This window comes from Pteropus alecto, unplaced genomic scaffold (assembly GCF_000325575.1).
Source record: "Pteropus alecto unplaced genomic scaffold, ASM32557v1 scaffold223, whole genome shotgun sequence".
Lineage (NCBI taxonomy): Eukaryota > Metazoa > Chordata > Mammalia > Chiroptera > Pteropodidae > Pteropus > Pteropus alecto.
The window spans coordinates 1,680,091-1,706,446 of record NW_006434441.1 but is presented as its reverse complement, the minus strand read 5'-3'; the positions used below and the strand labels follow the sequence as shown (position 1 = coordinate 1,706,446).

The 26,356-nt window shown below is 50.3% G+C and overlaps 2 protein-coding genes across 2 annotated transcripts in view; one reads left to right on the top strand and one right to left on the bottom strand.

Annotated features, from left to right (window-relative positions):
- Positions 1 to 761: 761 nt before the first annotated feature.
- Positions 762 to 6,236, top strand: CIAO1 (cytosolic iron-sulfur assembly component 1). Its single transcript, XM_006909435.3, has 7 exons — positions 762 to 1,035; positions 1,543 to 1,691; positions 1,807 to 1,918; positions 2,025 to 2,113; positions 2,327 to 2,528; positions 3,035 to 3,122; positions 3,957 to 6,236. Exons 1-7 carry the CDS (start codon positions 897 to 899, stop codon positions 4,195 to 4,197), a joined length of 1,020 nt encoding a protein of 339 aa, XP_006909497.1. The 5' UTR covers positions 762 to 896; the 3' UTR covers positions 4,198 to 6,236.
- Positions 6,237 to 6,753: 517 nt separating this feature from the next.
- The window catches only part of SNRNP200 (small nuclear ribonucleoprotein U5 subunit 200), a 29,688-nt gene continuing 10,085 nt past the window's right edge, over positions 6,754 to 26,356 (bottom strand). Inside the window, exons 14-45 of the mRNA XM_006909434.3 lie at positions 22,719 to 22,889; positions 21,412 to 21,605; positions 21,075 to 21,198; positions 19,894 to 20,043; positions 19,525 to 19,635; positions 18,902 to 19,033; positions 18,547 to 18,735; positions 18,025 to 18,222; positions 17,557 to 17,709; positions 17,370 to 17,450; positions 17,024 to 17,107; positions 16,212 to 16,318; positions 15,753 to 15,871; positions 15,312 to 15,466; positions 15,013 to 15,202; positions 14,679 to 14,852; positions 13,647 to 13,807; positions 13,134 to 13,361; positions 12,699 to 12,890; positions 12,440 to 12,618; positions 12,072 to 12,223; positions 11,528 to 11,636; positions 10,597 to 10,705; positions 9,976 to 10,165; positions 9,718 to 9,882; positions 9,486 to 9,607; positions 9,118 to 9,261; positions 8,843 to 9,019; positions 8,412 to 8,572; positions 8,251 to 8,332; positions 7,271 to 7,363; positions 6,754 to 7,174 (exon numbers count right to left, since the gene is read on the bottom strand). Coding sequence (XP_006909496.1) covers positions 7,031 to 7,174; positions 7,271 to 7,363; positions 8,251 to 8,332; positions 8,412 to 8,572; positions 8,843 to 9,019; positions 9,118 to 9,261; positions 9,486 to 9,607; positions 9,718 to 9,882; positions 9,976 to 10,165; positions 10,597 to 10,705; positions 11,528 to 11,636; positions 12,072 to 12,223; positions 12,440 to 12,618; positions 12,699 to 12,890; positions 13,134 to 13,361; positions 13,647 to 13,807; positions 14,679 to 14,852; positions 15,013 to 15,202; positions 15,312 to 15,466; positions 15,753 to 15,871; positions 16,212 to 16,318; positions 17,024 to 17,107; positions 17,370 to 17,450; positions 17,557 to 17,709; positions 18,025 to 18,222; positions 18,547 to 18,735; positions 18,902 to 19,033; positions 19,525 to 19,635; positions 19,894 to 20,043; positions 21,075 to 21,198; positions 21,412 to 21,605; positions 22,719 to 22,889 — 4,740 coding nt within the window. The 3' untranslated portion in view covers positions 6,754 to 7,030. The remainder of the gene's footprint in view (positions 7,175 to 7,270; positions 7,364 to 8,250; positions 8,333 to 8,411; positions 8,573 to 8,842; positions 9,020 to 9,117; positions 9,262 to 9,485; positions 9,608 to 9,717; positions 9,883 to 9,975; positions 10,166 to 10,596; positions 10,706 to 11,527; positions 11,637 to 12,071; positions 12,224 to 12,439; positions 12,619 to 12,698; positions 12,891 to 13,133; positions 13,362 to 13,646; positions 13,808 to 14,678; positions 14,853 to 15,012; positions 15,203 to 15,311; positions 15,467 to 15,752; positions 15,872 to 16,211; positions 16,319 to 17,023; positions 17,108 to 17,369; positions 17,451 to 17,556; positions 17,710 to 18,024; positions 18,223 to 18,546; positions 18,736 to 18,901; positions 19,034 to 19,524; positions 19,636 to 19,893; positions 20,044 to 21,074; positions 21,199 to 21,411; positions 21,606 to 22,718; positions 22,890 to 26,356) is intronic.

Sequence of the window (26,356 nt, the reverse complement as noted above, 5' to 3'; positions counted from 1 at the left end):
GTTGCTCCGCGGTCGCTGTTGGTCGCCGCCGACCTCCGCGGGGCGCGCAGAGCCTGCCTGTTCCAGGGAGGAGGCAGCTGAAGAAGGCACAAGGCTGCCGGGACCGACACCGGAGGCTAGGGGGTGGGACCTGGGCCCCAGCGGATACTGGAGGGCTGCAGGGGTTCAGGGGGCGGGGACGGGGTCCCTGGAATAGAGATGCGGGACGAGAATCTGATTGGGAACTGGGTAGACAGCGGTGGGGGTGGGGGAGGAAATACTGGCTACTGGTGGGAGAGACCCGGACCCGGGGTCTCGGCCAGAGGGTGTCGAGGGGCGGAGGACCAGGCTGGGCCGAGGGGATCCCGGACCCAGGATGTGAGAACTGCGCTCTAGGGTGCGACCTCTGCCCAGAAAGAACCCTCCCGACACTGACCGCCATTCCTCACCAGTCAGCAGGCCTCAGGGCCGGGATGGCGCCGCTCCGTCCAGTCACCGGCTCCTCAGCTGCCCGGGCCCGAGCGATCCCAGGCCCCAAACCCGCAACGCCCGGACCGACCCGGGTCCAACCCACTTCCGGCTTCCTCTTTGCCTGCCTCCGCCTTCTCCAGCTCCCCGCCCAGTCCCCGCGCGCGTCACAGCCCGGCGCGCCGCCGGCTCCCTGCGCGGGGCCTCACGGGACTGGTAGTTCGAGGGAGTTCCGCGAGGCTTTCCGCTGGGGTCGGGGGCCGACTACAACTCCCAGAGGGCAGCGCGGCCGCGACAGTGGGCACTTCAGTTCCCAGAACGCCCCGGGCCCCCGAGCGGAAGCGGCTAGAGGGGCGGCTGTGGAAGGCCGGGTGGGGCATCGCGGGCACCTACGCGGTGGGACCCGCTGTCGGAACGCTGCCCACCTCCTCGTCCCGCGCCGGGCCGCCATGAAGGACTCGCTGGTGCTGCTGGGCCGTGTCTCGGCTCACCCGGACTCGCGGTGCTGGTTCCTGGCCTGGAACCCCGCGGGAACCTTGCTGGCCTCATGTGGGGGCGACCGTAGAGTCCGCATCTGGGGCAGGGAGGGTAAGGCCCGGGCTCAGGGTTGCGCGGCAGGCCTATCTCGGCCGGGGTACCGCCCAGGGAGAGCCGGGAGAGGCCATCTCGAGGTGAATGTTAGCTGCTCTGAGAAGGACTTTTCCAGCAAGTACTAGAAGCAGAAACGTCAGCGAAAGGCCGGAACTGTGGAGGGACTTTGGGTAGTTGCTGAGGCAGGAAAATGAAGAGAGCAGGACGGTGGAGAGTAGACTGCAGAGTAACTTGCGACGTCGCGAAGTTAGATTTTATCACAAGGGCATTCGGGAGCCACTGACCGCATTAAATCGCGAGGGTGACTCCTCAGATTTGTTTCAAAAGGCTCGTGCCTCCAGAAGAGGTAGGGTTGTTACCTCTTTCTGAAAGCATGTTGTAAATATGTTTGCTGAGCTTTGTCCGCAGCTTGGTTCCAGTGATGACCCCCATCAGATGGCGTTGACAGTGCTTCATCGCCTTCCTGTGCACCCAGCTCCAGCGCCCGTTGCCCTCTGCTTTTAGGTGACAGCTGGATCTGCAAATCTGTCCTTTCTGAAGGCCACCAGCGCACTGTGCGGAAGGTGGCCTGGTCTCCCTGCGGCAGTTACCTGGCCTCTGCCAGCTTTGATGCTACCACTTGCATTTGGAAGAAGAACCAGGATGATTTTGAGGTAACTGGTCTGGTGAAACCAGGATTGTTGCCTCTTTGTTCCCCAAGGCCGGCTCAGGAACTTGAGCCCATGATCTTGGGTGAGGTTGAATCTTGTCTCTCTTTTCTTTTCACAGTGCGTGACCACGCTGGAGGGCCATGAAAATGAGGTCAAGTCAGTGGCCTGGGCCCCATCTGGCAACCTCATTGCCACCTGCAGCCGAGATAAGAGTGTGTGGGTCTGGGAAGGTGAGTCCCAGCCCCTCCAGGTACAGCTGTGATCTAGCAGTCAGACATCCGCTTTGTGACCTTGGCAGGGTCAGCTCGTGGGCTCCTTTCTCTTTCTCTCTCACAGTCGATGAAGAAGATGAGTACGAATGTGTTAGTGTCCTCAATTCGCACACGCAGGATGTCAAGCACGTGGTCTGGCACCCGAGCCAGGAGGTAAAAGTTAGGCCAGGTATCTTGGTGGGAGGGAATTCCCAGTGGAGGGCTGTGCCCAGTACTCTGCTTTTCTGCCTCAGTCTGGCTTTAATAGGGATCACAGTCCATGACCAAAAGACATTAATCCCTTTATAAAGACAGTCACCTGTGACTGTCCTGTCCTAGCAGGGCACTTCTGGGCTATAAGTGCTGTGTTTTCCCTATGTCCCCAAGCTGTTAGCCTCTGCCAGCTATGACGACACAGTGAAGCTCTACAGGGAAGAAGAGGATGACTGGGTATGTTGTGCCACCCTTGAGGGCCATGAATCCACTGTATGGAGCTTGGCCTTTGACCCCAGTGGCCAGCGTCTGGCATCTTGCAGTGATGACCGTACCGTGCGCATCTGGCACCAGTACCTACCAGGCAATGAGCAAGGTGAGCTAAAGGAGACAAATTTCCATGAGACTGATGGTTTACTTGGGCTGAGACATGTAGATGAAGCCCAGGAAATTGGGGGGAGGAGTTGTGCCACAAGGGGGCGCCAGAGTGCTGGAGGGTCAGGGAAGGCCATGTAGAAGGATGGGTAGGATTTTAATGTGAAGAGAGAGTTCTGAGTGAAAATGGAACAACGTGAGCAAAGGCCTTAAAGGTAGAAAAGCCTAGACTTGGAGCGTAGGGTGTGAGGGTTTGGGAAATCAGGTGGGTTGTGCTGGCTGGTGGGTGGCCTTCAAAGGCAGGCCGACTAGTCAGACGTAGTTTGCAGCCAAAGGGTTTTTAGGACATTTCCTTCTCAGAATTTCACTTTAAAAATGCCAATCTGGCCACGAGATGACTCGTGGCTGAGGGTGGGATGAGGGAGGGCAAATCAGGATAGTCGCCCCCTGAGGTGCCCAAGACACAAGCAAGACATGTCTTGGATTCAAGAGAAGTCTGTCATGCAGGGGTGGCATGCAGTGGAAATGACCCCAGCTGGAAATGTGTCTGCACTTTGTCGGGCTTCCACTCCAGGACCATTTATGATGTTGCTTGGTAAGATCTGTGCCCCCATCTCCACCCAACCCCCAACTCAGGTTTTAGGGAGGTCAGACCCTCTGCTGCTCTTTGCCCCTTTGGGGGTGCATGGAATAGGGAGTAGCACCCACACTTCTTCAGAACAGGCCAGACTGTCCACCATGCTGGCTTAGAGCCAGCTGGCCTGGGTCACAGTAACCCAGAACAGACTCAGACCTAGGCCTGCACCTGCATCAAGCTCCCAAGCTGTGAGTGCAGCACTGGCCTTTTGGGTCACACAGCATTGTACCATCCGGAAATAGTCGTTTTTGAAACTGGATTCATGGCTAGGGTTTTTATGGTTTGGTGGCACGGGCTCTACCTTTACAGAGCCTAGAGAAGCCACACGTTTAGGTCAGAGGGCAGACTGGCTCTAAGAATTTAGCCCTAGGAAATAACCCTAAATAGTGAAAAAAGTTGATATGCATCTAAGCTTTCTTTGCATCAACAAACATTTGGGAATAACAAAAACAGACCAATAAAATATGGTAAAGTTCAATGACCTATTATGTTGCTATGCAAACTTCATGACAAGGCAGATTGCTTATGCTAAGTGACAGAAGTGCACTTCAGGACCATACCATTCTTTAGGTTAATTATAGTACGGTAAACCCGGATGGTGGCTCTTAAAGACTTGGGGGGATGTTGATAGCTCTATGTTAGTTAGGGGGGTCTTCAGCAAGAGGTCAGCTGAGGCCTGAAGTTTGGGAAGAGAGCAGGCCAGGGCTTGTCAAATCAGGCCCTTGTACCTGACTTGCTGGATTGGGGAGGGTGGAGCCACCAGCACATGCACTAACAGCGTGTTCTTCCCAGGTGTCAGTTGACAGGGGCCCTGGCTACAGCCTGTGGGGATGATGCCATCCGAGTGTTTGAGGAGGATCCTGGCTCTGACCCTCAGCAGCCTACCTTCTCTCTGACGGCCCACCTGCCTCAGGCCCATCCCCAGGATGTCAACTGTGTGGCCTGGAACCCCAAAGAGCAGGGGCTTCTGGCCTCTTGCAGCGATGATGGGGAGGTGGCTTTCTGGAAGTATCAGCGGCCAGAAGGCCTCTGAGCCACCTTAACTTTGGACAGAACCATGGCTCCCCAGAAAATGTCCTAAGATTTTTCCTGCCCAGGGGGACCTGGAGGAGCACCCTGGCCTTCGATGAACTTGGCTTGTCCCCCTAGCCCTGGAAGACATGCGGGGCCACAGAGCCACTCTGTCCCTCCTGACATGGCCCCGCTCAGAGCCATGGAACAGCAGCACCTTGTGGTTGTGCCACAGATTTACTTTAGGGCTCAGTGTTAAAGTTTGGGGGTAAATACACCATTTGTAATCACTGTATCTGTATGTTGGGGGGTGTATCTCCGACCTTCCTGAAATTGTAAGCTTTATAGGAATAACCCGTCCTAGCTTATATCATCAGGATATTCACATTTAAAACAATTTCATGGTGATTCCTTTTCAGAATTTGGTCCTGCCTTCCCCATTTCTGGGTAAATCATTGCATTTAAGACTGTGGAAGATTATTTAATGTTAGCTGGTTTGCAGTGAAGACACCTTGGCTTCCCTGCGAAGCCTTCATAGTATCTCCTGTGGCTGCAGGGAATGCTGAAAATAAACAGGGAGTATATGCACCCTAAAAGCGAGTTGCTATTGCCCACAGGCTGTACATTCCTAGTGGGGCTGAAAACTGTTTCTTGGGTAGGAGACAAAAAAAAAATCTTAGAGACGATCACCTGTGGCCCTCTGAGGGGTCACAGTACATGATACAGTCCATCTGGTACTGAGTTTCTGTGGTGAGAGCCAGTGAGGCAAAGATATCTGACAGGGCTCCTTTGGGAGGTAATGAGACAAGGCAGAGAATCCCTGTCAGAGGCAATCAGTTCTTCCCTCCCACTCAGGTTTTGTCAGCCACTCTATGTGGGTTTCCACATGAGGACTTGTCCCTAAAGCTCCAGCCTTAATTTCTCACACCACAGAGATCATGACTTTAGGTTGTGGAGACAGCTGGGCAGCACCTGGGGTAATGCGCAAAATGTGTTCTCACATCCCTGGGGCTCGAGCCTCTCAGGGGGCTTGAGGTCAGCTGTTGGCAACTTGGCAGGAACCATGGCAGTGGCACCAACTAATCTTTGTCTTCACTTCCTTGTTGTCACAGCAGAAGTGTTGGCAACTTCACTTAGGACTGTCCTTCATAAACCAATACAAGTAAATTGCATTCAATCTTGACCCCCAGGAACACCGCCATGTTGTGACGCAGCATGCAGAAAGTGCCCTGACTTGCAGCTCTTGAGGAAAAGCAGTTGTACAGCTACGTCACCAGGTGCATCAGTTGTTTTCTTGACTTATTTTCACTTGAGAGTAGTGGCAAGTTACTGGCTACCTGGCAGATGTTTTCTGGGAAACTAATGAGCTTTTCATATCAAAAGAAACTGATAGTGTTGCCAATGATAAAGCTTTCAAGCAAAAATTAAATTCCAGAAAACCTGTATTGCCACCATGAGCTTGACATCTCCCCAATACTTAGTCTTCTGATGAGGTGAGTGGTGACATTAACAAATGTGACTTGTGTCATGAAATGGATCAGCATCTGGAAGACCTACACGAGTCAGTGAACCCATATTTTCCAAATGATTAATGCATGACATTAGGGACTCATTCATGGGTAAGAGGCCCATTCGGGATATAAAACAGACCCACGGGTCTTAACAGCACACTGGTAAAGGCAACGTGCCACCTGAAACTTTAAGAAATGACCACTCACAGAGTCACTGTAGTATCAAAAAGCCTTTTTCTGAAAAGGATATTTAAAATGTCCTCTCTTTTACAACTGCATATACATGTAAAGCCAGTTTTACTTCCATTTTACTTCATTTAAACATGAGGTTTAGAAGCAGACACGAGAGTCCCAGTCTTCATTAAACCAGACAGAACCAAGGTCTGTAAAAACATCAAAGGCCACTCTTCTCCTTGGATGTTTTACAAGTAATTTTTCAAAAAAAAAACTAACAATTTATTGTTACTTTTTAAATGCACTGTTCTTATTTTTCATATTGTTGACATCAATGGATGTAATCTAGGTAATAAAAGCTCTTTGGGGTTCCTCATTTTTGTACTGTGAAGGGGTCCTAAGACCAAGCCATTTGAAAACTGCTGACCTAGGGAAATTACCCCTCAGAATCATCTTCTAACTTTATGTGAAGTTATTCCTAAAGAATGACAAGGCAAAAATTTGAAGACGAAGATGTGCAGACCTGGATCACAGTATCAGTGTAGATTGGGTCACACACCCAGCTGGTACGTTTTAACCCCTCCTGAGTCTCCTTGGGGTGAGGGGTGTCGCTGCAGATCTTGAAAAACCTACCCTGTCATCTGTCCCTGTAGCTCTGTTAGTTCCAGCAGTGTGCTGACATGGGTAGCAAGATGGGGACCAGGCTATACTGACTAAAAAGAAGCTGCCTAACCCCTCAGCGGACATGCTGCAGGTGATGGCCCAACTAAAGAGCAGCCTTATTCTCGACAAGTATCTTAAGCAAGTTCAGTGGCTAAAGAGAAAAAAATCTTTTTCGAAGGGCCTTAGGCTAGAGCAAAGAAACTAAAATATAGAATCACTGCAAAGATGAATGATTTCTCCAACTGATTTTATTAAAACACCTAATAAAACAAAGAACATGCCTAAAAATGCTATCCAGTTAACACGACAGCTACACGACACCTACAGACACCGGATCCAAAGCTTGGATGCCAAGGTGGCAAGAGGAAATGTGGAGGGGCCCTGGGGTGCACCTGCACTGCCTGGCAGTCCGCCCTCATGCCAGCAGACTTACTGTCCACAACTGTGACCCAGACATGCTCTTTGTTCAGGTCCAACCCCTCCAGGCAAGAGCACAGGCCTCCACACTCAATCCGAGTCGCTGTCTGTCTCGGCTTCTTTCACATCTACACTGAACTTGTATTCTTGGTCACATCCCATGTAAGCATCGCTCATGAAATATAGAGTGTAGTTGTGGGCGCCAGTGGCTGGGGCCACAAAGTCAAGCTTCACCTAGAGAGAGCAGGCAAGGGTCAGGGCAGACACGGACGTGGGAGAGCGCTCCTGTCCTGCCCTATCTCAGTCTCAGGCTGGGCCAGTGGCACTCACCTTGGCCTTCTGCTGCAGGGTCAGCCTCTTGATGGAGATAAGGCTGTTGGACTTGGCGTCTCCAATCACCACCCACCAGCCCTCCTCACGTTTCTGTAGTGACCGAAAACCAAGAATCTCAGCACATAAAACTTGACAGTGATTTAAGACCATGAGAGTGGTTACAAAAGTAGGAAAACAAAAAGCAGACAGAAAGCTTTCTAGAGTTTCCCCCGAAACACAATTTGATGTAACTAAGATTGTGAAACCATCACAAGGCAACTCAAATGAACTCAATTTTTAAGTAGTAGAGGGACTCATTTGTTGCTTCCAGCTCACTTCCTTGTCCCAGTTAGCACTTGCTACTGCATCCAGGATTCCACTACTAGAGACCTTGTCTCTGGGGCCTGGCAACTTTGAGTCCCTCTGAGGCTCTTCTCAGGCAAATGTGCCAGGTGATTATGACATGTGAACATGGACAACAGCCCACCCACAGAGAGGAAGTGGGCCTTGCCTCCATCCAGGCACTTCTGCTGCCCACTCTGCCATCAGAAAGCCTAGGAACTCCATTATAAAGTGCTCTTTCCTTGGAGTGTATTCAACTAGTTTGTAAAATTAAATATTACATACATTGTATCTAGTTTTTGCTAGATTTTCTTTCTTGTAAAAAACCAAGCAACTGGAAGCACAGTAAGTGGCAGTGAGAAAGGAGGGAGAAGAAACACCTAGAAAAGCCCAGCTGTCCTGCAGCGGTTTAAAGAAAAATGCATTTTTGCAGTCACAGAGATTGACTGCTTAGCTGGTATTTTAACGATGACCAGTCATCTAAATTGTTTTAAAGCAAAAACAAAAACAAAAACACCCACAGTCTTGATATTCTCAGCCTATGATCTGTCATTATCCTAAGTTTCCCTCCCTAGTGACAGTGCACTCTTGTCCTCTGACCACCCATGGACAAGGCCTCCAGTGGACACCTGGAAAAGGCAGCTGCCAGGACACACCTGTGGGAAGAGAGGCGCAATCACGGGGCCTGTGACTTCCTCCTCTCGCTCCAACTGCACCAGCACCACAACGGGCCCGCCACTGTGGGGAAGAAGCAGTGCAGCATATCAGCGCTGGGCGGCAGAGCCCCTGGAGCAGGGCACCTGGCCCTCTGGCTCACCTGCGGATGCCGTCCTTATCCACAACTTCGTAAGACAGCTCAATGTTAGGGTAGCGGTTACAGAAACGGGCCACGTCTGCCATCTGGCTGTCAGACAGCTGAAGCAATGCGTTCCGTTCTTCATCCTCCATCTCCATGATGTCGAAAACACTCTCCACTCCCTGCAGCAGGCATTCAGAGATCAAGGGGAAAAAATCCACACTGACAGCAAATAAACAGGCTCCACACGGTTGCTAATTTCCATCCTACACTACCCATCATCTGAAGACAACATGGCCTGCCATCATCAAATGCACTCTCTAGCATGTCAACGTGTGACACCTTCAGGGGAACAAAAGCTGGAGGTCTGCACCCCCATGCTACTCCCATCCCCACCCCCACTGCAGCCCAGACACACAGCTCTCAGCTCAGCCAGGTCCAGACCAATTCACCTTGTCTGTGCAACGTTTGATGTGCTCCGAAGTGAAATGAGGCAGCTGTTTCAGGTATGAGTCCTTAGACCACATGGCTTGGGTGACCATCTGGGCCAGCTCCATGGCTGCCAGAGCAGGGCTGAGCCACCCATTGCTGGAGAGGACATCCACACAGGCCTGGATGAGCCGGATGGCCTGCACAGGGTGGGAGTGTGAGACCAGGAGGCTAGAGAGGTTGCTTCCTAGGCCGTGGGGCCTGTCCCGTGTCTGCCCCACACTGCCCTGCACCCTACCTTGCTAAGGATCTCCTCTGTATCTGACTGCAGCTCAGCGCTCAGCTGCATACGAGACAGATGAGCCTGAAGAAGTAGATTGGTCTTGACATGTGGGTCATTGAACTTGGGGTTGTTCAGCTTGTGGGGGACCTTCTGAGCCAACTAGAAAGGGGAAGAAAAAGAAACTGGTGACAAACAGGTAACGCAGCCTGAGGCCAGCTCTCAAGTCCTAAAACTCCCCATCCTAGACTCACAACCCTTCAAAATTCCATGCAGAGGGTAGCGGGGGAGGAGGTGGAGATGCATGTGTGGGGTCTTCCTTGGCAGAGAGGGGTCCATGTGCTCTGGCACATAGGCAGGCATCCCCTGGGGCCGAGGCACCTCACCTGCCGCAGCAGGTTGTCCTCGTGGTGCCGGATCGGGATGTTTTCGTACTCGGCTGCGTTGGAGATGATCTCGATTAGCCCACGCACCTTGGTCTTGGCATTCAGGGACATGCTGAAGAGCTCTGTCCGAGAGAGAGACGATGTGGGAGCGGTTAACTGCCCAGGTCACCCTGCCTATCACCACCACCCAGTGGCTGCACCCACAGCCAAAAGCTGCCCCAGCCGGCCTCACCGATAGTGGTGTAGTTGATGTAGTAGTAGGCGGCGATCATGCCCAGGTTTAGAGGAGCCACGTCCATCTCGTCCTCTATGCTGATGCACTTGGACTGCTCCAGGTCACTCAGCGTCTGCTCCACCAGCTCTGACAAGTGGTCAGACAGGTGACGATGGGAGATGCCTGTGAAGGTGAGAGAAGTGGGGAGTCACAGGGCAACAGCCAGCGAGGGCTGTGAAAAGCACGAAAGGAGACTGTGCACCAAGGCCCACGGACCCTGCAAGTTGTAGTAGTTGGGGTTCTGCGTCATGCGGCGGTACAGAAAGGTCCAGGTAAGGTAGTCTACAGCGTCCTGCTTGTTCTCAATGGTCTTGGTGACAATCTCGGCATTGAAGTGGTCATGCATACAGTGGTCCAGGTGAGACTCCACTGGCAATGGCTCATATAAGAACTTCTTAAAGAAATCCTATGAAGTAGGAGAAGACAGGAACAGTCAATGACAACATGGTCTCAAAGGGCCAAGGGCAAACCAGTAGGGAAGAGGCTGTGTATGATAGAGCTAATACAAAGATGGAGGAAAACACTGCAGATAAGGTGAGCTGAGTCTGCACTGGAGTGTTGGCTGTGTATGCCATGCCACCAGCTCACTGTTACATCCGCAGTGGCAATAGGAAGGCACCAATCACATGGGATGAGCAGTGCAAAAGGAAGATGGAACCAGCCAGAGGGCAAAGGCCTGGCACACGGAGTCAACAGCAGCAACAAAAACAAAAGGCTACGGAATTCCCTGTGGCTAAAGCTAACTACGAAAGAATGTGAGAAACAAGCAGCAGAGTTGAAAGAGACACAGAAACCCTCATTGAAAAAGACAGCCTGCGTCCCAAGGCCAGGACCAACCTTTTTGGAGCCCTGGCACATGATGACACAACGCCCCTCGTCATCCTGCAGAGGGCGGTTGGCGTGCCCCACCATCTGAAGCACATCATAGATGGGGTAGTCCACATACCTGGTGACATGGGAAAGGAGGCAGAATGCATCAACACAATGTCGCACTCAAGGTGCTTTGACTCCCTAGCGTCGGAACGCAATGCTTACACGAGGAGCCAGGGCACGTGACAGCAGACCTTGTGTTCATGAGTTCTTATGCAGTGGCACTGTTGTCACTGCATGGTCAGTGACATACTTAACTATGCATTACTGCAGTTTTCACATGAGTTGTGACTTGTTGCTCACGGTCCTTGACCCAAAGCCACAAACCTACCTGACACCAAAAGTGAATTAACTCCTAATATAAGGAGCACACAAGTGAGTCAAGCTGCCCCCATTTAATAGCTGTGTACTTTATGAGTTATCAAGTTACCTAACTTAAAACCAAATCTATAAGCAGATTCAGACGTTAAAAATAAACCATAAAAATAAAACTCATTTCAAAAATAATCTGCATTTTTTGGAGGAAAAATTATTGAGTTAAATTATTCGAACTTTTTCTGAGAAAACCAAACCTTTTACTTCTTATTACCACAAGTTATGTGGCCTAGACCAAATCACCTACCCAATCTACAACACAAACAGGTCAACTACATAATCCCCAAGTTCCTTCTGGCTGGAACTCCCTGGCTGCCCACTTGCTGAATCACAGGAGGATGACTGATGCCAATGCGAGCCCAGGTCCTGAAACCAAACGTTCTCCAACACCAGCAGTGCTGGAACCCCGGCAGGCTGCTGACCATGCCAACACCCTGTCCTCCTAGCGCCTAGTTTCTGGGTTTGCAGGTGGCATGTCCTCTAAGGGAAGGGCTCTGGGAGCACAGAGCGCAGCTGGACTCACGCGTGGATCTTGCCATTGTAGTACTGGGTGTCCATGATGATCACCAGGTGGGCGGTCACACTCAGGCCCCAGCAGAGACTCCGAGAAGCAACAACTACCTGGATGGCCCCTGTGGCAGAGAGAAGGCAGCTGAGGAAGAGTTTGCTGCCTCCTGGGCAGGTGGGGGCCAATCTGATTTCACAGCTAGAGCAAAGCTTGCTAGGAGTGAGGTCTGTCATGACTGAGAACGGAGCAATACTGGAAGAGACCTTGGCAGATCTGATGTCCCTGGAAAACCAGTATAGGGGCTGAAGGTGCTAGTCTAGAAAAGCAGGTTCTGGAAAGGTTCACCCTGGGTGCCCCCTGCTTCTTCATTAGCAAGGACAGTTACTGTTTACCCCATCGCACCACGAGATTACTGGCAGGATCCAAAGAGACAGCAGATTCCATAACCAGAGAAGCACTTCAAAAATGACGCAGAAAAATAACACTAAACGCTGCAGTTCGCATGCACCACTTATGACATGCTGGATAATAGTCACAACCAGTGCCAAAGGCTCTTTACCTGAGCTGAAGAGCTGTCCCACCAGACGCCGCTCCAGGGGGCTGAGACCCTCATGCAAGTAGCCCACGCCGTTTAACAGCGTCTCCTTGAGCGTGCTGTCACTCAGCTTTTCCAGGTACGGGATCAGATCCTTCTCGGTGCAGTGTAAGAACCTGGGCGGCACAAGGCTAACTCAGCCAGAGGGTTCCGGTCCCTGGCAAACACCTGCCAAAGGTGCGGTCACCCAGCCCCTAGCCAGGGGAGCTAAGCCCGCCCTCAAAAATGGGACACCCTTCAGAGTGGGCCAACTTCACATGACCTAACTCCCGGTCAGCCCAACCCCCAGGGCCAAGCCGGGTAAGAGGAAGTGGACATAGCCAGGCCCCCACCTCTGTCGTTGGATGTCCGCCGCACACGTGGTGAGGATGTCAATTGCCGTAAGGCGGGTCTGCTTACGAGAAGGCACAAAAACGATGACAGGCTTCTTGGGAGAGTGCTTGGTGATGGCATGGTACACTGGCTTGGCCATGGACAATAGGCGAGTCTGCGTGTGACTGATGTTGAAGCCCTAAGGACCACAGGAAAAGGGGTTACAAGAGCCAGTACTCTGAACAAGAGGCCATGAGTGGCAGGAAAAGTGGGTCCTACCTGGATGTGCAGCTCCAAAGGCACGGGGCGCACGTTCGGGTGGAAGTTGAACGTGGAGGTGGCACTGCAGCCTAGCCAGTGGGCCACGTCCTTAGCATTTGAGAGCGAGGAGCTAAGCGCCACAACACGAATGGGCCGCTCAATCTGGGAGGAGATGTAGCGCATCCGGGAGCAGATCACTTCCAAGACAGGCTGGAGGAAAGGGAGCGTCATCAAGCACCCGGACGCCCACCCTCGGCCATGGGTTACCTATGTGCACCACCTAGCACCCTCGAAATGCTCCTGGGTTCCACCCCCCAGAGGAGCCAATGTCCACTGAGAGCTCAAGTCTCACGTTGTCCCTTTGAATAAAGGGTCAAGCAGAGTGCTGCTGGCAGAAGGCCTCATCTCTGGCCTCAGACCCCATCACAGGTAAGGCACCAGGCCAGGCCATACCCCGTTCTCGCCCCCGATGAGGTGGGCCTCGTCCACCACGAACAGGCTGATGTTCTGGACGTTCTTGCGCTGCTTCCAGCGCCGAGAGAGGATGTCCCACCTCTCGGGGGTACCGATGACAATGCTGCCCTTGCCCAGCAGCTTCAGGTCCGTGCTGGTCTCGCCCGTCAGGAGCACCACCTTCTTGCTGAGCCTGTCCTGGAACTTCTCGTGCCAGTCCATGTACACCTGCAGGCAGGGACATGGCGCATAGAGTGTCAGGCTGCGCTGGGGGGCACTTCCATCATGAGAAGAACTGAGCAGCTAGGAAGCCTGGTGACCCACAGACTTCAAGCTCCATTCAGTGACAGGGTCTCTTTTTAGTTCACGAGCTGAGAGAACAACCCATAAAATGCAAACAGTCGTGCCCTGACCCACCCTGCAAATTTCAGGGCCTAGAGAACCTTGACCTGCACTCACAGATGAAAACAGCCTCTGTGTCACTTACAGGTGACACAGCACTACATCACATACCTGCTCGGCCAGTGCCTCCATGGGGGTGATATAGACGCAGCGCCCCTCCGAGTTCTGCAGCAACATCCGCAGGATGGCGAACTCCGCACAGATGGTCTTCCCACTGCCGGTGGGGGCCCCCACAAACACATTGTCGTCGCTGTTGTACACGGTGTTGAACACTGAAAACCAGTGGTGGTCACGTGAATCCGAGGTGGACTCAGAGCGCAGCCCAAAGCTGGCAGCAGCAAGCCGGCCATCAGCATGGGTGCCAGCACGAGGGGCAACGGACTGCCCGTCTGTGCCCTCACAGTCTCCCTCCCACACACAAGCAAAGATCAAGAGTTCAGGCCCCGTGCAAACTTGTGGGGTGACAACAGATACAAAGGAGCCTGAGTCTCATTTCCTGCCAGCCCTCTCAGGGACCAGGACGCAGAGCGAAAGGGCCCTGGCTGCCCTTCTCTGTCTCCAATGCTCCATGTTTCCTGGATGGAAACTGGCTAATGTGGAAAGAAGGGACAAGCCCAGCCCAGGCATCTAGAATGGGGGAAGGTCTCCGTCCTATTTATTAGCCAGTGCAACAGGGTGCCTCTGCCTAGGTTTCTCCATCAATCAAATAGGACAGCGACAACAATATCTCACATGGTAAATCCTTCATAACGTAGGCGGGGAGAACAAAAGAGAAAGCACCGTGATATCCTCGGCCTACAATACTCAAAACCCAGACGTGCTCTGGGGACACAGTGGTCACTCAGCAATGCATGAAGGCCTCGGTCAACGCTGCCCACTCCGCCCACCACTTGAGCGTAGGGGACAGCAAGCCCCCCGAGCCTGAGAACTGACGAAGCACTGACCTCCTTGGTGAGACATGCAAAAGAACAAAGCAGGTCTAACTGTAACCACAGGCGCGTGAGACAGGAAATGCCTGGTGTGCTCCACTGGTCAGCACCGAGGGGCTGCCAGGTCCATGGAGATCTGAGCACCTCACTCCCCTTCCCACTGCAGAGGGCCCCCTACCCCGCGTTGGCCTTATAAGACCTCCAGGACACTGACCTTGTGTCTGGATGGGATTGAAAAAGGGGAATTTGTCTTGGTAAAGGCTCTCGAAGGCACTGTTTCTCAGGGCGGACACGGGCAAGGGCTGCAGGTCCAGCAGCTCGGTGGGAGGCGGGTACTTCTCCGGCAGGATCAGGTGTCGGAAGGAGACAGGCAGCTGGGTCTCGCAAGCTGCCCAAGAAGAAGCAGGCGGGTGGTAGGCAAGCAGCCCTCCTCGCCCAAGGGCCCCCACAGCCCCTCTGTGCACACCGGAACCCTCCCCACAACAAGGTCATTCTCATACTCGCCCTGAAAGAATCTGTCCCCAGGGCTGTGCAGACAACACACTCACAGAGCCAGCGGTCAGACACCACACGGATGAAGTATTGAGGGGGCAGCGGTTCAAAAACAGGCACGAAGAACGTGATAAGGTGCTCGTCCTGGGCGTACTTGGCCTTGAGCAGAAAGTACTCATGGTGCAGTATCACTTCGCTGTCCACATCCTCCACCAGAATCCAAAAGGCCTCTGATGAACCATGGACCTGTCAATGTGGTCCAGACAGGGAGAGTGAGCCGGTGGGGCACACAGCACCGCCCACCCACTCTCCGCCACATGATGCCGAAGCCAGTCCTCGCCAAGCAAACCCATGCCTTTTCATCCCACTGGAAGTCCGGCGTGATGGTCAGCTCCACCTTTAAGGTGGAGCGCGTGATGGGCTGCAGATGCACAGACAGCTCCAACTTGGGGAACAGGTGGACGTACTTGTGGATTGTCTTGCCCATCTTGGGCATGCGGATGAGCTCCCCTGGGAGGACACAACAGAAGGGCATGGGGCTGCAGCCAGCCGCCTACACACTATCTGCACAGGGCCACTGGGGGAGTCAGCCGATTCTACCCCAGGGGGAAAGCTCTTCCCTTCACTTTCAGTGGAGCCCAGAGGAGTCAAAGGCCAAGGCTGAGACTGGCCCGGTACTTCAGAGGGTGGTGAGAGGTGGCCAGGACCTTGGGGCATGAGGCTCAGTAATTGGAAAGTGCGAGGGCTTAGAAAGACGACTGGGCAGTAAGAACAAGGATGACAGCACCCCACACACCTATCTCATTGTGGTTCAGGTCGTACAGACGCTCAAAAGGGAAGTTCTTTTTCTCAATCTTCTTCACTACCTCCTCAGGGAGTTTCCGGAACTGACGCAGAGGACACATGGACTGCCACCTACCCAGGAAGGGAACAAAACCCTCAGTCCCTGTACAGGGCCTGTAACAACGTATCCTCATCATGGCTTCCAAGAAGTTAGCCGTGACCACAAAAAACAGCCATTAAAGACAGGCATTCGACACTGTGCCAGCACTGGGACCTGAGAGCCAACTGTCACCCCTACTCTGCACCCACTCCACAGTTCCACCCTTCAAAGCCTTTCCCCTCTCAACCCTCCCGAGGTACATGTCCCCTTTCCTGCATCCGGACCAGAGGTCAGGTGCATGCTCCGCCTTCCCCAGCACCCTCAGCCTGGGGACCCGGATTATAGTGGCCAGAGCCAACTCCCAGGCCTTACATGCGTTTGTCAATCATCTTGCAGAGGTTCAGGGTCTTGTCTGTCAGCTGCGCCCAACCTCGGTTCAGAACAATTTCAAAGATGGCCCGCATCAACCGGCCCGCTGACTGGAGAAAGACGAGGCAATTCTGCTAAGTACTCCTGTCCCAGACCTCACTAGGACACAATCAGCCTCGTCAACTCTAAAAGGCCCTCTGTAATTCCTCTTTTCCCCCTCCATACAGCAGGCGCTTGCTGAACACAGACCAGTTAGAACAGGCGGCTTGCTGCGCGATTTTTTTTTATGCCTACAGCACCTGGTCTTCCTAGATGCTGTAGCAGGCCCGACCCTGCTTAGCTTCCGAGATCAGAAGGGATGGGGAGTGTTCAGGGTAGCCTGGCCGTACACTATGCTGTGCGATTTTAAAGTTTTGCCTCATTTAGCATTATGGGCTCTTGCAAGAATAAGGATGCTAGTGACTTGCCCTTGGACGTAAAGACAAAAAACAGCTACTATATAAAGCCTTTTGTCAATTCTGGACTTACTTATGAGTCCAGCAGCCACTGTGGGAAGCCACTCCCTGGGCAAGCGGATGTTGTCTTATGGCCTCTGCCTAAGGAGCCCCTGCACTCTCTTAAGCCCCACCTTTCCCCACATACTTGAAAGCAGTAAAACAGTGGCTGTACCACACACGCATCAAAAACTAGCCAACCAAGGGAAAGCTCGACATTCCCTCTCCCTCACTAGTGCCCCACCCACTTGCTCTAAGACACACAGGAGAGCAAAGGAACTGTTCAGAACCTGTCTCCCGGTGGCACAAGTCTGCCCTCACCTGTGTCACATATACCATGTCAGCCATCAGTGCAAAGCCCTCCAATTTCAGCTGTGAGATGAAGGCTTGGAGAAGCACATTGATCTGGAAAAAACAAGGCCAGAAAGAAGGATGGTGGTCACTGAACAATCCAAGGAAATGAACCACATTTCTGCCCTGGGCATTCATGCCACATAAAACCTACTGCTTTTAATCTATAAACGTTAAGTAACCGTGACTGTATGTAGAAGAATATGTAAGGAGGATCTAGGAGAATGAGCAGGTTACCAAGCACGAACCCTAGTCCAAGGTCCACCTTTAGAAAATTCTAAACCAGGTCTTCACCCAAGCAAAGGAACCGGCTCACCTTCGCACTGGGTTCCTCAATGCTCTCCTTCACAGGGATGGGCACCCGCTCCAACAGCTTCTGCAGCTCCAGTTTCTCCTCCTGCCACAGGAAGGAGACCAGTCAGAGAAGCCAGGGGACCAAGGAGAGACCCAGGCGGTGCCCTGGCATTGAGTAACAGTGCCCGTCCCAACCTGCTGTGGGCTACCTCTCTCACGGTGATGTTCTTAAACTCCGAGGACAGCGAGAAGACCCTGAAAAGCTCGATCTCACTCAGGGTGGGCTTCAGCAGCTGATTGTAGGTCTGCACCGTGTCATTGGTGATGTAGTAGTGGCTGGCTATACGACCCAGTTCTGTCACCTACAAAGAAGGAAAACCCAATCCAATGCTAAGCATTAGCTGGCCGCAGCCTGTCACTGTGGACAGCAGGCACCCTGGGTAAATGCGTCGCAATCTGAGTGCCTGGCCCAAGCACATGAAGGTGGCACGATAATCCAACCTATGGTGAGCTACTGCCTTACAGACAACACAGCTGCATCCACTGCCCCCACCTAGGTCACAGAGAGAAGGCACCATCATGCAGCACTGTGCTGTATGAGGGGTTTTGAGATCTTAAAGTGTCTCAGGAGGCTAAGACTTGCTGCGACCTCTGCCTCCTGCCCTCGGCTCCCTCACCTGGAAGTTTCCCGTCTTCTTGTCATACTTGACCAGGTTGTTCTTATCTAGCATCAAGGCGGCAGTGTGAACCAGGTCCAGTCGGCGCTGGTCCAGCAAGGGGTCTCCCTTGAGATCGTCGTGAGAGATGCCGTAGAGGGTTGGGGACCGCAGCATGCGTATGTACAAGTAGGCATAGCCCAACCAGTTCACCGCATCCTGCAATAGACAGCATGTGGCTCTCAGCACGAAGAACTGGTATCTAAAAAGCTCCCACGGACCATTAGAAATTAATTCCCAAGCAGAAGAACAGAGATTACAGGTCTTCTGAACGTTTATTAACATCTCACTGAGAAAGGGACACAATCCTTCCTAAGATCTTGGTAAGGGGAGCTGCCAGTTGCAGACCCAGGCCACTTGAGACCACTCGCACTGGTGGAGTGGGCAAAGGGCCAGCGGCCCACAGCACAGGGCCACCACACTCCCAGTGCCCGGGCTGTGTCTCTGGAGCAGCCGGAGGCGCCCAAAGTGGCATCTGCCTACCTTCGCGTTTTGGACATTGCCCAGTACCACCTCCGCGTTGAGCATGTCGGGCAGCTTTGACACCATCTGGCTCTCAATAGGAAGCTGCTGGTTGAGGAGGGACAGGTAGTACTGGAGCTCCCCGTGAGACGTGATGAGTATGCCTTCACCCTTGGTGTCGTACTGGGGTCTTCCAGCACGTCCCAGCATCTGAGGCAAAGACAGCAAAGCAGGAGGGCTGTGGCCATGGCGCTGCCGGGTGGGTTCCAGGCTTCTCCCAGGCAGGCCCCTGCCTTCCCTCTGCTATCTTCTCGGCAGCCTTGCACTTTGTACACAGGACACCCTTCCTCCCAAGAACACATGAAAGGCACAGTACCTGCAGAATATCCAGAGCCCCCAGTTCCGTCCAGCGCCCCTTCTCCGGACTGTACACCTGGGTGCCTTTGATGATAACTGTGTGTGCAGGGAGGTTCACACCCCAAGCCAGAGTTGCTGTGGAGACTAAAACCTAAAGAAGCAAAGGTAATAAGGAAAATAGACATCAGCACCAGAAGGTCTATATCCCCATCTCCTCCAGGGGACCGGCCCCAGAGTTTCTAGCAGGCCTGAGGGTGGGCCATCCTTGTTGGTGGAACACCAAAGTAGAAAGGAAAGGAGTCCTTGGGTTCCTCACCTATCCAAGGATTGACCTCTTGAGGTTCTAGACACCTGAGGGGCAGAACTGCAGACCTGCATGAAGCCACCTTAGGTTATCAGACAATTAAAACCCCAGCCCTGACCAGGTCTGGAAAGACCTGGAGTCACCAACGTGCTTGCTTTGCCATGCTTCTCAGACACTTTCCTAAACCCATTCACTTTCCCCCAGGCATGATGTGAAGAGTGGGGAGAGGCAACCCTGACCCAGATCACCCGAGCCAGAGATGACCAGAAGCCAAGACAGACACACGGCCAACCATGGACATGCAGGCCTTCTGAAGTCTATTCTTCATGCCCCCTTACCTGAATGTGCCTGTCAGCAAAGAGATCCTCCACAAGTGTCCTGTCCACCCTGGTCATGCCCGCATGGTGAATGGCAAAGCCATAGGGCAGAAGGTCCTTCAGCTCCAGGTTCTGTGCAAGGGATAAAGACCAAGGTGATGAGGCAGGTTTCTGCAGGAATTCGCCCACGGAACACAGACAGACTGATTCGCTCTGCCAGGGGCTTTCTTTCCTGAAAGTTTTTAAAATATAAATCTTTTCACAGGAGACCCTGCCCCTACCACCCACATCCATATGATCAACCTTGACCTGCATGACAGGGCAGCATCATGATGCAGTCCTTGCTGTGTGGACAGTCCCGGGGGATGAGACCGGCCTGCTTCTCCTCACCTTGCACTGCTCGGCTTCCGTCCGCAGGACCTCGGTGGAGGCAGAGCCCTCTCGGAGAAATAGGCCCAGTGTGTCCTTCTCAAGGCACATGTCCCGGATAGCCCTGGCCGTCTTCCCCGTCTCCTTCCGGGAATGGACAAACACCAGTACCTACGGAGAAACCAGTCAAGAGACACAGTCAGAGACATGGATCCCATAGCTTCTCCCACGACGCAGGGCACCAGCATTAAGAAGCCAAGGTCTTGAAGAAGAAACCACAGCAGGAGTGCAAACTGGCTCAGAAGCCTAAACACAGCTGGCAAAATCTGAGGGGAGTGTACCACCCGGTGCAGCGCCAGAGTCCAGAATGGGAAGCTAAACTAACTGCTGGCACCCCATCTTTAACACAAGTTTACAATCAATGTGGATGCAAATTCAGGAATCTCAATTAAGAATTTTGTTCACGTACCTGATAAGATTCTACGCTACGTACCTGATAAGATTCTACGCTACCTGTCTACAAATTAACAGCTCAAATACTTAAAAAATAATGGGCACTGACCTTTAGAAAAGGACTTAAGTCTTAGTATGAGATGAGCGCTATTTTGTAGGAAATAAAGTCCTCCAAGTATTTAGTGCCAAGAAAAGATTGGTGTCTTCATCTAAATTCGTCTCATCTAAATGCAATGCTTTTTTTCCAGACAAAAATAAGTAACTTCTTTTCCTCAGTTTCTGTCTTGCTTAACATGGCTAAAGTCAATTACCAATGTAAAAATTACATCATACTTTCTAGGAAAACACCCTCATTCACTAGCTAACTTTCATCATTACTTTTACTGTTATCCTCTCGGTATAAGCCACCCAAATCTTTTATGGAAGGATCCTTGATAACGTAAATAAGGTAATTATCTATGTCTAATGGTTTATAGCATTGTTCAGATAATCTATTTCATCTAAACTGAGTTTTGGTAGTTGGTGGTTTTGAGGAAATGGCCCATTTCTTCTAGGTTCTCAAATTTATGTATAAAAAGTTGTTTAGAATATTCCTTTACTATCTTTTCAATGGCTACAGGTTCTGTGTAATATTCCATTTCATTCCTGATATTAGTGATTTATATCTTCTGTTTGTCTATCTTGCCTAATAATCAGCAAGTCAAAAACTCAAAAGAACAGAGTTCACAAATGATAAGCCACAGACGGACCTGATTTTTTCCAGCATGTTCCATGATCTTCTCATAGACTATCTCATTCATGATCTGGAAACGCTTGATGGCTTTTTTCTCTGTGATACCCACGTAGGTCTGTTCCAGAGGCACTGGGCGGAAGCTGGAGTTCAATAGTCAGACAAATAAATGAGGCCTGAGCACAAAATACTGAGGAAACAAATGGTCCTCTTCCTGGCCCAGGAGGGAGATCTTTTCTGAATGCATCCCACGTCAAAACTGTTAAGGCCCTTCAAAAACCCAAGCCAAAAGAGCCCCTTTGAAAAGGAGAAAGAGCAAGGTCACCTGGTCAAATTTCAACCATCTCTTCTCCTACCTGTTGTCAAAGTAGAAAAGGCCCTTGGCAGGGTCAACGCGTAGAAAGGTAGCCACGTCCTCATAGTTGGGGAGGGTGGCGCTAAGCCCGATGAGCCTGACATCCTCTTGGGTCATTTCAATGTTTCGGATGGCCCTGGCCACCAACGCCTCTAAGACAGGACCTCTGTCATCATGAAGGAGATGGATCTCATCCTAAGGAGTGGGAGGGTAAGAGATGGCCTCTAGGACTGGAGAGACGCAGCCCCTCTCCTGAAAGTGCTCGTGTTGTGTAGGCACAGGCCTAACGTGCCAAGCAAAGACCAGACAAGGGGTCCCAAGCAAAGAAACTGGAAGAGGAGATAAAACTCACCATGCAGCACTCAAGAAATAACAGGCCCTGCCCGTGCTGCTTTGCTACGGCCCAAGGAAATGCAATGTTTTATGGCAAAAGAGAACTTGACATTGCAGGTAACTGAGGTCATAACTCCACTCAAGTAAACTTTACTGAAAATGAAGCTTCGGATCAGACCACACTTACAACCCAGGCTTCACCTCTAGGCAGGTACCCTCACAAAAAACAAAGGACATCTCCCAAATGATGAGTTCACAGGGCCTAAGGCAGGCTTAGAAGCAGGGAATCTCATTTAGATGTAGACTGCATTTCAGTAGCTATGGGGTGGGTAGGGCTAGGACTTTGTAGTCCTACCAAGGCTGAGTAACAGGGCTCTAAAACAGGGGTCTGAAAACTTGTTCTTACAGGACTGACAGCCAATACTTTAGGCTGTGGCCTGAGTCCCTGCTATAAATACTCAGTCCTAACATGGTGGCACAAAAGCAGCTGTAAACAATGTAACCAATGAGTATGGCTGTGTCCCAATAAAACAAAAGCCAGCAGCCACAGATGGCCAGCCCCTCCTCTAGAACACCAAAAATCAACACTGAACTCTTTCTGCTTTCCCAGACAACTAAGACACGCTACATGTGGACTCAGTCACTGGTCCCTGAGCGCTCCTGCCTGGGTGAAAACAACCTCCTGACTCCCTACTCATTCCTTCCAAATGCACGACTTTTTATAAAACCTTTTGGTGTTCTGGGAGAACATTAGTTTTTTCCTTTGTCTGGTTACATTTATCTCAAAATATTTCAACCATGAAAAAGATAAAAATAATGTGACGAACACCGTGCATCTATAGGGAAAATTATCAGTCAGGTGCAGATTCTCCTTTAATGGTCACAGCAATGCCAACTACAGGGGTCACCAGAGGCCAGTGGCTGCAGAGAAATCCCTGGACCTGCCAGGTCCCCACCCGCAACAGCCCTGCTCACCAGGATGATGAGCCGCACAAGCTGGGTGTATGTGCGCTCGCCGCCTTTGCGGGTGATGATGTCCCACTTCTCGGGGGTGCAGACAATGATCTGAGTGGCACTGATCTCCTCCTTGCACAGCTGGTGGTCACCCGTCAGCTCGGCGACAGTGATGCCGTAGGTAGCCAGGCGCTGGGAGGAGGGAAAGCATGTCAGGCAAGCGCTGGTGGGGGCCTTGGCACCACAGTTTTTATCTGCAAGTCTGAGAGCAGGTACTGGAAGCAGGCATGAACCCATGAGGGGATACCATGTGAATTAGATTATCAAGTGAATAAACCCGAGTTCACACTTGGGCAGGGGAAGCAGACAAAGGCTCTCTGGGAATTCTGGGCAGCAAGGGGGAAATGGACCCGTGCAGACTCCAGGACCTGGACCAACACCCTGGTCTACTGTCAATCCAACCATGCGAGGGCTTCGTAAATATGCCAACAACGCAGATGAAAACAACTGGAGAAAACGGCTACGGACGGGATGACAGAAAGATGGTAAAATGGTCAGAAATATAGTGGAGTGAGAGACGTCCTCAGATCTCTCCCCTTGAAACAACAATAAGTTGAACATCTAAAACTCAACAAAAAAACACCCAAACTGCACAGTACGTCTGAGCGTGGGATCTGCGCATGAGAGCTACCACAGGTCAGAACCCTGGGTGTTGGACGGTGGACTAGGAAAAACAAAGAAGCTGCCTCTTGCAATCCAAGCTCCCTGCAGAAAGAGGGGGAGGGGAGAAGGTGCAGCAGGTTCCCTGAACAGCCCTGCCTGGGAGAGCTATGAGCTCGCTGTGGCCGATGGCAGTGCCCAGGCATTGGGACAGAAAGCAGAAAAGCGGGGATAGCAGAGAAACAACAGTTGATTATTACTAGCTGTGGTTGCAAAACATGAGGCTGAGCTACAGCCCCATCCTCCAACCCAAAGGGCTCCTCCCTACATATCCTCCGAGACCGAACACCACAGAGCCCCAGGGGAATCTGAGCAAACACTACCAAAACTGTCACTAACACTGACAGGGACTGAGACTGAGGGTAGTGCGTGTGATTGAATAACTATAAGATAAAAAAAGGCATTATTAAGAATTTATATAAAGCAGGGATCCAAGGGGATTAGACGCCACCTACTGGAAAACAAAAGAAAAACGCCTTCTTTGCAATAAACTAAAGAGAGAGCTTTATATAATAAATTTTTCTGGGGGGGGGGAAGCAAAATATACTTCCATTAATGCCCAGACGGAGAAATAGTCCATTAAGCATCATGAGCTACCAAGGTTACAAGAAATCTGAGAAAAAAAGAGAAAAATCTCCAGAAAATAAGCTTACAGACACAGAAATATGTGACTTAAATGTCAGAGAATTCAGGATGGTACTTCTAAAAAAACTCAGTTCCAAGACAAGTCATATCGACAATTTCAGGAATTGAAAAACAACTAGATGAGCAGAGCAAGGAGAATGAAACCCTCAAGAAGAACAGAATAGACCTGGAGATAAAAAACACGCTTCAAGAGTTGAAAAATGAAATAGCAAGCTTGGGAAATAGAGTCGACCAAATGGAGGAAAGGATTAGAGATATCGAAGACAGAAATCTAGAAATAAATCTAAGAAAGAAGACAGAAACCAAAGAATAAAAAAAAATGAAAGAGAACTACGAGAACTAGCTGATATCATCAGGAGAGAAAACATAAGTATAATAGGCATTATCGAAGGCGAAGAATGTATCCAGCTAGGCTCTCCGTTAGATATGAAGGAGAAATAACACATTTTCAGACATACAAAATTGAGGGAATTCTCCACTGCGAGTTCTACTCTACACGAAATACTGAAAGGGGTCAGCTCACCTATAACAAAATAACAAAACAAAAATACATAATTAGGAGTAAACTGATTACCAGACAAATAGAAGCAGAAGAGTGCAACCCTTACTAAGAACAGGGTATTATAAGCTTAAACAATAATAAGAGAATTGCTAATAGTAATGAACGTTCAGCATACATAGGGACAAACTGAGATAATAATGACTGAAAAGGGGAGGATTTAAAGATCAAAATTCGCAAAGGGGAACAGGGATAAGGCACATGCAGAAGGAAATAGACAACTGTAATGGTAACCAGACACCAAAGACTCAGAACTGAAGTATATAACATAAGAAGAGCCACAGGGAAAACCCACCAAAGCCAACCAAAATAAAGAAAACAGAAACAGGACAAGGAAGCAATGGAAACACTGAGCTACCAGAAAGCAAAAGATAAAATGGCTATAAGAAAACCTCATTTTCAATAATCACCCTAAATGTAAATGGACTGAACTCACCAATAAAAAGGCAGAGTTGCAGAATGGATCAAAAAACAAAACCCAATCATATGCTGCCTCCAAGAGATACATCTCAACTCCAAAGACAAATACAGACTCAAAGAGAAAGGGTGGAAAACGATATTGAAAGAAAATGGCATTCAGAGAAAAGCGGGAGTAGCGGTACAAACATCAGACGAAACAGACTTCAAAATAAAAAAAAGGTAAAGAAAAGTACTGAGGGATACTTCAAAATGAAAAAGTGAATCATGCACCAAGAAGACATAACACTTATTAATATCTATGCTCCCAATCAGGGAGCCCCAGAATATATAAAACAATTACTGAAAGAACTAAAGAGAGAAACAGACCAAAACACTATCATAGTAGGGGATCTAAATACCCGATTGTCGGATATGAACAGATCAACCAAACAGAAAATCAATAAGGAAATAACATCCTTAAATGACACATTAGATCAAATGGACATAAGTGACATTTACAGAGCCTTTCATCCCAAAACAGCTGCTTATACATTCTTCTCTAGTGCACATGGAATACTCGCAAGGATTGACCACATACAGGAACACAGAGATAGCCTCAATATAAGAGGGTTGAAATCGTATCAACCATATTCTCAGATCATAATGCTTTGAAGTTAGAGATCAACTGTAAAAATAAAGCGGGAAGAACCACAAATACATGCAGATTAAATAACATGCTACTGAAGAATAACTGGGTCAAAGAAGAAATAAAGAGACCAAGAAATATATAGAAAGGAACGATAATGATAGTACAACATATCAAAACCTTTGGAACACAGCAAAAGCGGTCATAGAAGTTCATATCATTACAGGCCTATCTCCAAAAATAAGAACAAACTCAAATAAACAATAACGTTTCACCTTAAAAAACTAGGAAAGAATAAATGAAGCCTAAAGTCAGCAGAAGGAAAGAAATAATCCAAATTAGAGCAGAAATAAATGAAATAAAAAAAAACACACACACACAGTAGAAAAAATAAATGCAACAAAGAGCGGTTTCTTTGAGAAGATTAATAAAATTGACAAACCCCTGGCTAGACTCACTAAAGAAAAAAAGGACACGAATAAACAAAATCAAGGATGAAAGGGGAGAAATTAAAACAGACACCAGAGAAATACAAAGGATCATACGAGAATACTATGAAAAAGTATACAACACCAAATTTAATAACCTAGAAGAAATGGACCAGTACTTAGATACAACCTTCCTAGACTAAATCAAGAAGAACTGGAAAATCTAAATAGTCCGATCAGCAGTATGAAAATTGAAACAATT